The sequence below is a fragment of the Pundamilia nyererei genome, unplaced genomic scaffold, assembly GCF_000239375.1.
Source record: "Pundamilia nyererei isolate P.nyererei 1_Seehausen unplaced genomic scaffold, PunNye1.0 scaffold00062, whole genome shotgun sequence".
Classification (NCBI taxonomy): domain Eukaryota; kingdom Metazoa; phylum Chordata; class Actinopteri; order Cichliformes; family Cichlidae; genus Pundamilia; species Pundamilia nyererei.
The window spans coordinates 3,086,789-3,097,510 of record NW_005187463.1 but is presented as its reverse complement, the minus strand read 5'-3'; the positions used below and the strand labels follow the sequence as shown (position 1 = coordinate 3,097,510).

Sequence of the window (10,722 nt, the reverse complement as noted above, 5' to 3'; positions counted from 1 at the left end):
TGGTTGGTACTTGCTGGCTTGTGTAGCCACTAGGTAACAAAAGCTCAACACTGCCCCTAACATCCTGGAGCACTTCTGTTGTCTTTTGTACGTGTTTTGAGTTTTTATGTGCTTCTGAGTTTTTACGTGTTTTGGGGTTTGTACGTGCTTCAGAGTTCGTATGTGATTTGAAGTTTGTATGCGCTTTGTCTCTAGGGGCTACTGTAAATATACGTTTATTTATTCACTCCACATAAAATGTAATAAATAAATCCTATAATACAAAAATCAACTATTCACATTTCAACTTTTAACTATTAAAATTTTCAGCTTTTTCCTTTTACATATTTAAAGTGAAACAACACAAAACACTGCAAACCACAACACAATTAAATATAAATTATAATATGAAAACAAAAAGAACATGTATATTCTCTGTCATATGGACCTGCATGAATAAACTTTCTGAATCTTTCGTCCCTGGCTCTTTCTGTCTTTCCCTCCCGCTCTGTTCCTGTGCTACTGAGCATAACTACCGCCCCTCCCCCCTCTGCCCAGCATAAAGCACAAGGCTCGCACGTTGAGTGAAGCGGGAAAAAGTGCAAGAGAGAGGGTGAGAGAGAAAAAACAAAACAACAAAAAACCCACGGCTAGCGATAAGGAGCCGGCTCGCGTCGTTCATGTCAAACACCCGGCTCTAAGAGCCATTTCGTTCGCGACCGACCCATCACTACTCCACAGTGGATGTAGGGTTGGGTTTTAGGGGGTGCACTCTTATGTCTGTGCAGTCTGTAAAGCCTGGCACACGAGCTGCACATGACATCTGTGTAGCCTCTTGTTTCAAATTGCAAACTGCTTACCCTGTTAGCATTCTTAGATAGAGTGTTTGAATTCAGGGGAAAGTTGTGGGAAAGTATTGTGGGATTTTGGGGTCAGATTTTTGTTTCTGGTGATGTTTGCTATCCTCATGATGAAGACGGAGAAAACAAGCAGCTTTCCACACCCTAAAATAGACCGACTTTAATATGAACTTTTATATCTGTCCTTGCATCACAAAGGAATTTGTTCTACTTGCTTTTTGGCCCAACACCCCTTAGTTTAGCTTGGGGAGAAACAAGTTCTTAGCCTGAGGGGTTTGAGCAAGGCACTTTTCATTCCATGCAACAAACGTCAGGTTTAAACCACAGTAATTAATGTTTTCACAAGACTAAAGTGCAAGAAGTTAAGCTACAGTGGAGGAAGTCTGGTTCAGAAGTCACTCTCTAATGGACAAGGGTCACTGCAGCAGGTGACAGTCTCAGGGGGTTTTAGGAGGAGGGTTAAGGAGGACGTCTGGACGAAGGAGGTAATCTTAGCACGATGCTAGTAAATCATTGATAGTGGAGCACTAAAGGCTAGGCTACTGTGCACATGCATTAGTTGGGGATAGGCTTATATCATTGTTAAACATGACTAGTTTTATTTTGATGTGTTTTGGATGGAAAATTTGTAGAAATGTGTAGCATAAAAATCTTTAAGATGATTAAGTAGGAAAAACTTTTTTGCAGTCATTTTTTTAAAATTATAAAAATAGTAAAACATGTTGTGGCCTAGTTGTTACTGTTGTCATAACTTCATGACATCAGGATAGGGTTGGGTCAGCTCTTCACTAATCTAGTGACTGGAAAGTCCTTCCTCACCTCATAGTAACAATTATATATAAACATGTCTTACCTACAAACAGCTTAATAATGTATAAATCAGTTGCTAGAAAACACCAGTAGCATTATCCAATCAAAATCAGTTGACTATGTATAAGGAAATCGTGGTGGAACAGCTTAATATAACTCTTTTAGGAGGGCAAACTGGCTCCAGGTCACTTACCGTTACACCAGTGGACAGGATGCATCAAATGTTCATATAGAAATGTTCATATAGCAAACCCAGTAAGCCGTTCCAGTATCACAAACTATGATTTGCACAACTTTTCTGGGATTGTTTCCAGCACTGAAAATGATGTCCGCCTCCAGGTTCCTCTTATACCTGTGTTAAATCCTTGTGGTCTCGAGTCAGTACACCTGATCAGAGACACCTAGGACCTTGAACACAATGTTTCAGTCTGCTGGGATGATTTTACCCCATGAATGTCATAAAAAACATCCACTTATGTGAGATTTTGACTCCCAGACGGCTGCGAATGTATCAGAGGTAGAAACTAAAGTGCTCCTTTGTGCATTTCCCACAAATGACAAAGAATCCGACGTGGAGTTGTGCTGATGAGAAGACACCAATGTCACTGACAAGACAAGGAAATGTATTCCAAATCCCATACAGCACTTTTGTTATGAGCCTCTGGCTTTGTTTCCCCCTTCAAAACACTGTGACAAGGCTGTCCTTCCCTTCCTCTTCTTCTGTTCTCTTTTCCCTTTCTTCTCACTCCTCTGTCCGCTCCTTTTAGATCTCCACGCCGCTTTCGTCCTCTCTGGCTGTGAAAACCTGCCGTTGCCAATTATGGAGAGACAAAGGGAGGGACGTGGACGGGTTCTCCCGGCAGCACAGCCAGCCAAGCAGGCAGGCAGCCTCTCAGTGTTCCCGTGGAAAGCAGCAACTCATCTCTTCCCCCGGCTTCCTGCTGTGAACACAGAACACGGGGAGGTATGTCAACGCAGGAAGACAATGCAGCCAATGTTAACTCAGACCTAGGGTCTCCTCTCTCCGCCTGTGGTTTCTTTTTTTTCTCTTTTCTTCTCACATTCACTCTCCTTCCTCGTCTCTCTTCCCCACGTTCTCTGTCTAAAGGTCTCAGTTTGTAAACAGATCCCTGCTCATGTGATTTGCTGTCTGCATCATAGCTCTGCTTTCACCGCCCCCTCCTTCCTCCCTCCTTCCCAGCTCGCCTGCGTGCCCTCCTTTTACCCCTCTGGGTTTTCCTTCCACCCACTCTCTCCCCCACCCCATCCCCACCTTCCTATGCAGCTGCAAGCTATTATTGAAGTAGCTGCAGAGCAGATGGCAGACAGGCAGATGAGGGGAAAGTCAGCGATATGACAGTTGAAAGATAGTTTGATTAATTAGATGCAGTGTTTTCCACTGATAAACAGCAACTCGCTTTGTTTATGCAAAACTCGTAACCCGAACCAAAGGGGAATTTTGAATCCCTCAAAACTTCCATAAGCCAACTTCCAACTGAACTAAAAATGTAACTGCCTCTGGGCCCTTGCCCATGTATAAAAATAGCTTCAATAAGCTCAATAATCGTAAAGATAAGTGTCAATTGCAGGCGATAAGACAGGAAGAGAGATGTTAGCAGATAGCTAATCATGATCGGTAAACATGGAAGGAATATGACACAGAAAGACAGAAGGTTCAGTACAGCTGTTATTGACAGACAGATGGATGGGTGTGTCACTGTGTTTGCTGGTTGTTGCTTTCACCTTTCCAGTGCTTTCACCTGTACAAATGAACCTAGCCAAAGGTAAACAGTCCAGATAAACCACTGTAAATGCAGCCTGAGGTTATGGGCCAGGAAAAAAAAGGAAGAAATGTAGAGCTCTGCTAAGTGAGGATTAACGGGTTCAATGAGTTTCTACCCTCAGACCTGCTTTTATAGAAGAAAAATTACAACCCGCCTTATGACTTCAGCTTTTGGCCAGTAAATACTTTTGTTCAGGAGTGAATAATAAATGTTTCATCTCACGAAGAATCACATTAAAAAGAAAAAAGTTATTTAAGTAGCTATAAAAAAACTGGTTATGGGACTTCTGTGATTTCTTAACGGTACAGCGTGTAAAATCTAACCACTAGATGTCAGTACATGGCAGATTACGGTTAACTGAATGCTTTTTTTCTTACTCCTCCCAATTTAAGTGCATAATCCTGTCTATGGTGGCCACTGTAGGACTAACAACTCGGCCAACAGTGCAATTGTAGCGAGTGTTTGCTGTCAGTTAGCTGTTTATGCCACATCTATTTCTCCGAAGGAGGCTGTAAAACTTTCCGAAAAGACTCCGATATGCCTCGATTGTCATGGTTCCCTGTGTCTCCCCAGCGATCTCGGTGTTGCTGTTGTTGTTGCTTTCTCTCCCTGGCCTTTCTCTCTCGCTCGCCTCTGCTGGGGTTCCCACCTCTGGCCCATGCCCTTGCAAGTAATCACGCACCTGCAGCTCATTGTCCTGAACTTCAGCCACTATTTAGGCGACAGCTCAGCGTTTCTCATCACTGGATCGTTGTACGACACTCACCAATGTAGCCCCGACTCTTTCCTGTGTATCGTCATTTCTCGTGTTTCCCTGGCTTCTAATTGTCTTCCCCTGTACATAGATCTTCTTGGACCCATCCCTGTTTCCACCCCTGGAGTTGCAATCTTGATTGTTTTGGTGAGTGGTGTGTGTGTCCAAAGAAGTGTGTGGCTTTCCCCCTCCTTCCCTGGATTCCCTGGAGCCCTATTCCCCACGCACTTTGTATATAGCACTCGGTGATCGTGTAAATAAACTGTTTATTCTCAACATCAACAGAGTCCTGCGCCTGAGTTCACTCGTTCATTGTGACATCAATGAATCAGTGAAGCTCACGTGTCCGTTTCAGCGATACCAAGGTGAGTTATGGAGAATATTCCAGAATATTCTGTCAGTAAGCGCTGCTGTTAGCTGCTGTTAGCTGCTGTTAGCTGCTGTTAGCCAATGTAAGAAACTTGAAACTGTCTTGTTGATCTAACATCAATGGACTCGGCCACTTAGTGAATAAACTCTTACACGATCTGATACTGTAATCAAACTGTTTATCATCTGACAAAGTAATTGCGACAGTATTGAGAATAACCAAACATATTCATTCACAATTTCAACTTCAGTTAAGGAGATGACGCTTGAGTTGAGGAGGAATAATGAGAAGGACGATGAAAATATACACATAAAAATATTAAATGGTCACATATAGTTTGAAAGAAGTATTTGTGGTCTTTAAATTAAAAGTAACTTTTAAGACATACTACATGTGTTACTGGTCTCAAGCCACAGACAAAAAAACACAACTGGGCATAACAGCAATATCCACCTCAGTCACTGTATACATGAAGTCAGCATAACATGCAAACCAGTGCCTGCCCCCATGTATTTTTAATGGTTTCATTCTAAGTTTATGACAATGCATGAATTTGATGGATGATGTAATTAAACACTAATCAGTGTATATTTATGAGTACAACATTCCTTTTTTTCTTTACATAACCTGAAAAAATTACTTATTGTACCTTTTAAGCTGAGTGAGTCTAGCAAAATCAATTTCCTGCTCAGTTGATGTGTGATATAAGTGCTATAATATAAAATTAAAATGGAAATAGAATGAGGTAAAAGTGATTTATTTGTTTTTGTATGTCAGAAATATTTATAACTGAGAAAAATATCCAGTTAACATTAAAAGAAACAATAATGTAAAGTATACGTATTCCATGTTCAGCCTGTGCGGCTGCTTCGGAGAATCCAATGGTCCATCTAGTGGTTGTTGTGCGGAAGTGCAGCACGGGCTCAGTGCAGCTCCTGAAAGTAGAATTGAGTTCACAGAAAACCCATTCACATTAAACTCGAGACTCTAATAATTATCCAGATACAAAGCCATCTCAGTCCTTTAAGTAGGACTCAAACTCCTTTAGCATTGTCCCAGGAAGTCCCACACAGTTTGCCATCTGATCTGTTATTGCTTTGTGGTCGATGGTCTCAGTTGCAGAACTAAGATCCTGTGATGCTAAAATCTGCCATTCACTATGTTTAGGTTAAACGTGGTTAAACTGCTAATTGTAAGACATCAAAGCAGTTGTTTAATTCCAAAAAGCTGCTCAGTTGATTAAAAACAGCAACTTGTCCCTTGGCTTTAAATAAAATGTAACAGGGGCCAAAAGAAAACAAAATTATTATAATTATTCTGTCAACTGTTCAGTGGCAAGGTGTGTTTCTAATTCCTGTATTACACAATGCATCCTGATTATACATTGATCAGTCATAACATTATGATCACCTGCCTAAAACTGTGTTGTGTTGCTAACAAAGACCTTGTGCTGGCACCAAGATGTTAGCAACAGATTCTTTAAGTCTTGTAACTTGTGAGGCGGGGCCTCCATGCATCTGACTTGTTTGCCCGGTACACAGATGCTCGATTGGATTGAGACCTGGAGGATTTGGTCAACACCTCAAACTCGTTGTTGTGCTCCTCAAACCGTTCCTGAAGCATTTTTGCTTACTACCAGTTTTGCCTTACTTGTCTGTGGCTATGCAGCCCCATTCACAGCAAACCGATACACTGTGTATTGTGACATCTTCCTATCAGAACCAGCATTAACTTTTTGTGCAGTTTGAGCCACAGTAGCTTGTCTGCTGGATTGGACCACCAGCCATCACTCACCATGTGTATCAGTGTCTTGGCCCATGATCATTGGTTCACCACTGTTACCTCCTTGGATCACTTTTGATAGATACTGACCACTGCAGACCAGGAACACCCCACAAGAACTGGAGATCTGGAGATGCCCAAAGCTGACCCAGTCATCCAGCCATCACATTTTGGACCTTGTGCTTTTTACTGACTCTAGCACAGCAACTTTGAGGAAAAAATGGCCACTTGCTCTCTAATATATCCCACTCAGGTTCCATGATCACTGTGCATCTTGGTTGTGTTATTGTTTCCCATCTTTTAAGCTCCTGTTTTTCTCTGGTTTTAATCATGTAACACATGTAATGCAGAAATAATGGGTCCAGCTCTACAGCAGCATTTACGTTTATTATTATACTGAAGTTGTGTTTTTGTTGCTTTTGTGTTGATCTGTATATGTAACAGCATGCAGAGGTCACAGGTCACCGAGAGCAGAGCACGGTGCCGGCTGCTGATATCTTCACTGTGGGGCACCTCCGTCTTCCACGAGGTGAAAAGATAAAGCGGAAGTGGTGAAGGGCACTGTTTAACAAATCCCTGAGCCTCAAGGCACTGGAGAAGTCCGGCAAGACCACACAGGCTTTTCTCTTAAATATCTGCACGGTCATAATACAGAGCATACATGTTAAAACAATAGAAACAGTATTTAAAACTTTCAGTGCTGTGTACATATGTATTTCTCTGAATCAGTGCTTTTAAATGCTGGAGAGTAAGCACCTTTACATCAATGGTGGTCGGAGGGAGGAGGCTGAGCAGCAGGTCTCTTTCATACCAAGATCGTGGGAGGTTATCAATTTCAATAGACACAGTCTGACGAGAGAAAAACAAAAGATTTCATAAAATTATCAAAACATCCATCATCAGCCATAAAAAACAAACCTTAAGATTTTTTTTCTTTTTTGTGGGAGTCCAAATGTTTCATTACCTGTCTGTAAGCTGGAAACAGTGGTTCCCACAGAATGGGATGTCTGTGCAGTGGGCGGTAACTACAGCTGCTTGGTGGTGGTCGATGGGGACGTTCGGATCTTTTATCCTTGGGGCCCTCTCTGACCTCCCTGATGCCTACTTGAGCTACGAAGAAGACTTTGGTGCTGCTCTTCATTTCCCTCAAAGCCACGGCAGCTTCATCGGCACTGCGGTAATGCACCATCCCGTATCTGTGATTGTTTTTCACAATCGTCTGAAGTACGAGAGGAAAATCGTGAAGCAAATGAAAGTGAATTTTGCATTTCTAAAGCACGTTTGTAAGACAGTTACCTGAACAGAGATGACACATCCAAAAGATGAGAACATGCTGAGCAGATCCTTGGCAGTAACAGCTTGGTCAGAATTCAGATAGACTTTCATTTTCTGTCAGAGTAAAGCACAGAGTCAGACAGCAAAGCACAGAGCTGACGTCCTGTTATGATCCTCAGAAAGCAGAAGGGAAACGTACGTCGGTCCACTCAACATTTCTCCAGTCTGAAGGAACCGTCTGTTTGGAAACCTCACTGGGTGCATAGCAGTTTTCATATCTGATGGCGTCCATTGCAATTATGCATCAAAACTTAACTGTCATTTCAGAATACAGCTTTTGAGTGCAGATTTGGTCACATGTCAACTGAAGAAAAACAAAAACAAATTTGTAAAATAAGCAGAGTTGTAACCAAGTGTAGGCCTGTGACAGAAATCCTAAAAGTAAGACACCGTTACAGCTTTGAAAATAAATTTGAGTCAAACCAGTTTGTTTCCTAGCAACATGATGCAAATCTGCACCTTACAGCAGAACTAACTTAATTTTGGCATTCAGACCCCATTCATATTTTAAATAATATTTCATGTTGTGAAATAGAAAACATGGACTCACACGTCCAGGGCGAGTGATGAGTTTTGTTCAACTATTTAACAGCAATTCTGGACTCAAGTGACGCGTGAATGTAAAATGCCTTACTGTTACTTAAAGTCATGACATGAAAAGAAAAGAAAACACTGAGCATTGATTCATTGTTGCCTTCAGGATCCCATCTGAACCCTTTCTTAGAGAGCATTACAATGGCTTCATTGTAGCTGCCTAACTTCCTTCAAAACTCCTTCATCACTTTAGTTTGCTGGCTTACGTCACATAAACCCTTTTCTCTAAACACCCCAAATTACTAAATACTTAAAATAACTTACAGCTGTACAGTGTAGGAATGTTTTTTTAAAAGTACTTACAGTATAATGTGTTTCTCCTCCCCCCTAAAACCCTCTTGTTCCACTGTACCTATCAAAACAGCGTGATTTGCCGGGAGTGTCTCCTCACAAAGGTGAATTCTACTTCTTTTTTTAACTTTTTCATTTGCAGCTATGCATCAAGGCTGCCGTCTGCGACATCCTGCAATTGTGAAACTGAAAAAATGTGTTGGCTTTGCAAGCAATGTTGGAGCTGCTGTGAAGGGCTGATAGAGACACACTCAGGAGAGTCACACTCGTGTATAAGAAGATCAGCCTTTATACCATGTTACTGTGTCCATTTTTTAAACGAGATTAATGAGCCTCGTCTTGGAACACTTCTTTGCTTCTGCTGTTCCACTGCACCCGACTACGTTTACTTCATTTACTCACCTCTTTTCAATGTATATTCAGTTGGTCCAGCTGTCCTTTGTCGCTGATCTTAGATCTTTTTCACCCATTAATTAGATTTCACAATAAAAAAAAATCTACTAAAATATGATCCTGTGTAAAATTGTTGATGCATAGTGACCTTCTTATCACTTCCACAGATGGTCTCATGTGTTGTTTTGCATTTAGAAGCTGTTCTTGAGCACATGAGCTGCTGAAGGTTTGAAACTCAAGTCATTTTTTATTCAACAGTGCCACCTGCTGTTGAATTCATGAACTACCAGATGAGTTTAACTTTTCCCTAGGGGTCAGGGGTCAGATCATCCTCCACAAATCTTCTCTGTGATCTTCTTTTCCTCCTGACTGGAAGCTCCATCTCCAATATCCTTTGTCAAATATATCCACTATCCATCTTCTCAACATGACCAAATCTCAGTCTTGCCTCTCTACCTTTATCTCCAAAACACTAACTCTGCATTCATCAGGTTATCAAAGTGCTGCTTCTATCATCTCAACATACTCTCTTCAATAGTTGAATTGTCTGTGTCCATGTTTTTTAATCCCCCCAGGCCCTGTTTGCACAAGGAAGCAGTGACAGAGCTGAGGCAGAAAACAAGTGCCAATCAAACCGAACTCGAAAGTAAAAAGACTGACATTAAGAAAAAAACATGTAATCTTAGTATTGTGCTAGTAAAATGTACCAGCACTTAAAGGAAAATACTAAAAAACTGAACTTATTTAACAATGCTTAAACACACAGCTGTGTTTCGGCAGCTTTACTTTGAAAATCACAGTGGCTACTTTGGCTCTGCTCCTGCTGTACAACATCCAAATGCATTTACTGTGCGCAGATCAAAGTGTAAGAACTACACTTTCTATCAGCTACCATCCAAATGGAGTTGAATATTCAGTGTGTGTGCCGTATGACGTAGGCTGGCTGCCTGGGCAGACAGTTAATTTTTTTTTCTTTTTGACTGGCTAAACTTGACTAAACAGACAGTTGTGGCTAGAATCTGATTTGTTACATCTTATACCTCTATGGCAGGTATAAGTCCGACTCAGATCATTATAAGGCCCATTGCTTTCATCCTCTTTGCAACTGCCAAACCCAGATGTTCATTGGATTGTCAGACTGAGAAGCGTGATTTGTCACTCCAGAGAACACGTCTGCACTCTACAGTCCAGTGGCAGTGTGCTTTACACCACTACATCCAGCATTGCACTTGGAGATGTAAGGCTTAGATGCCATGAAAACCCATTTCATGAAGCTCTCTGTGCACTGTTCTTGAGCTAATCTGAAGGTCACATGATGTTTGAAGGTCTGTAGTAATTGAATCTGCAGAAAGTTGGTGACCTCTGTGCAGCACGTGCCTCGGCATCCACTGACCCCGCTCTGTGATTTTAAGCGGCCTAACACTTCATGGCTGAGCTGCTGATCATCTAACATTCATAAATTCCATCTCCTCAGGGTACTGAATTTGGGCTAAAAATCCCAAACAAACAATCTTCAGTGTAAGCTTTCAACAGGTAACATCTGTCGCTAGTAACACTATATGACACTTGGATTTTAGCACTGAGCTTTTGCACAACATTTGCCTGTAACTGATGTGTTGTGTGCCTATACAGGGAGTGCAGAATTATTAGGCAAGTTGTATTTTTGAGGAGTAATGTTATTATTGAACAACAACCATGTTCTCAATGAACCCAAAAAACTCATTAATATCAAAGCTGAATGTTTTTGGAAGTAGTTTTTAGTTTTAGCTA

General features: G+C 41.5%; 2 protein-coding genes across 3 annotated transcripts in view; both read right to left on the bottom strand.

Moving 5' to 3' along the window:
• The window catches only part of LOC102193284 (RING finger protein 122-like), an 11,279-nt gene extending 8,363 nt beyond the window's left edge, over window positions 1–2,916 (bottom strand). The window contains exon 1 of the mRNA XM_005735145.2: window positions 1,843–2,916. Coding sequence (XP_005735202.1) covers window positions 1,843–1,867 — 25 coding nt within the window. The 5' untranslated portion in view covers window positions 1,868–2,916. The remainder of the gene's footprint in view (window positions 1–1,842) is intronic.
• Window positions 2,917–6,715: 3,799 nt separating this feature from the next.
• LOC102192999 (uncharacterized) overlaps window positions 6,716–10,722 on the bottom strand; it is a 10,603-nt gene continuing 6,596 nt past the window's right edge. Inside the window, exons 2-6 of one of the 2 annotated variants that reach the window (XM_005735144.2) lie at window positions 7,814–7,978; window positions 7,636–7,728; window positions 7,304–7,558; window positions 7,096–7,188; window positions 6,716–6,974 (exon numbers count right to left, since the gene is read on the bottom strand). In XM_005735144.2, coding sequence (XP_005735201.1) covers window positions 6,801–6,974; window positions 7,096–7,188; window positions 7,304–7,558; window positions 7,636–7,728; window positions 7,814–7,906 — 708 coding nt within the window. In that variant the 5' untranslated portion in view covers window positions 7,907–7,978 and the 3' untranslated portion in view covers window positions 6,716–6,800. Of the gene's footprint in view, window positions 6,975–7,095; window positions 7,189–7,303; window positions 7,559–7,635; window positions 7,729–7,813; window positions 8,094–10,722 lie in introns of those variants that run through there. The other variant, XM_013911376.1, reaches the window with a different exon arrangement.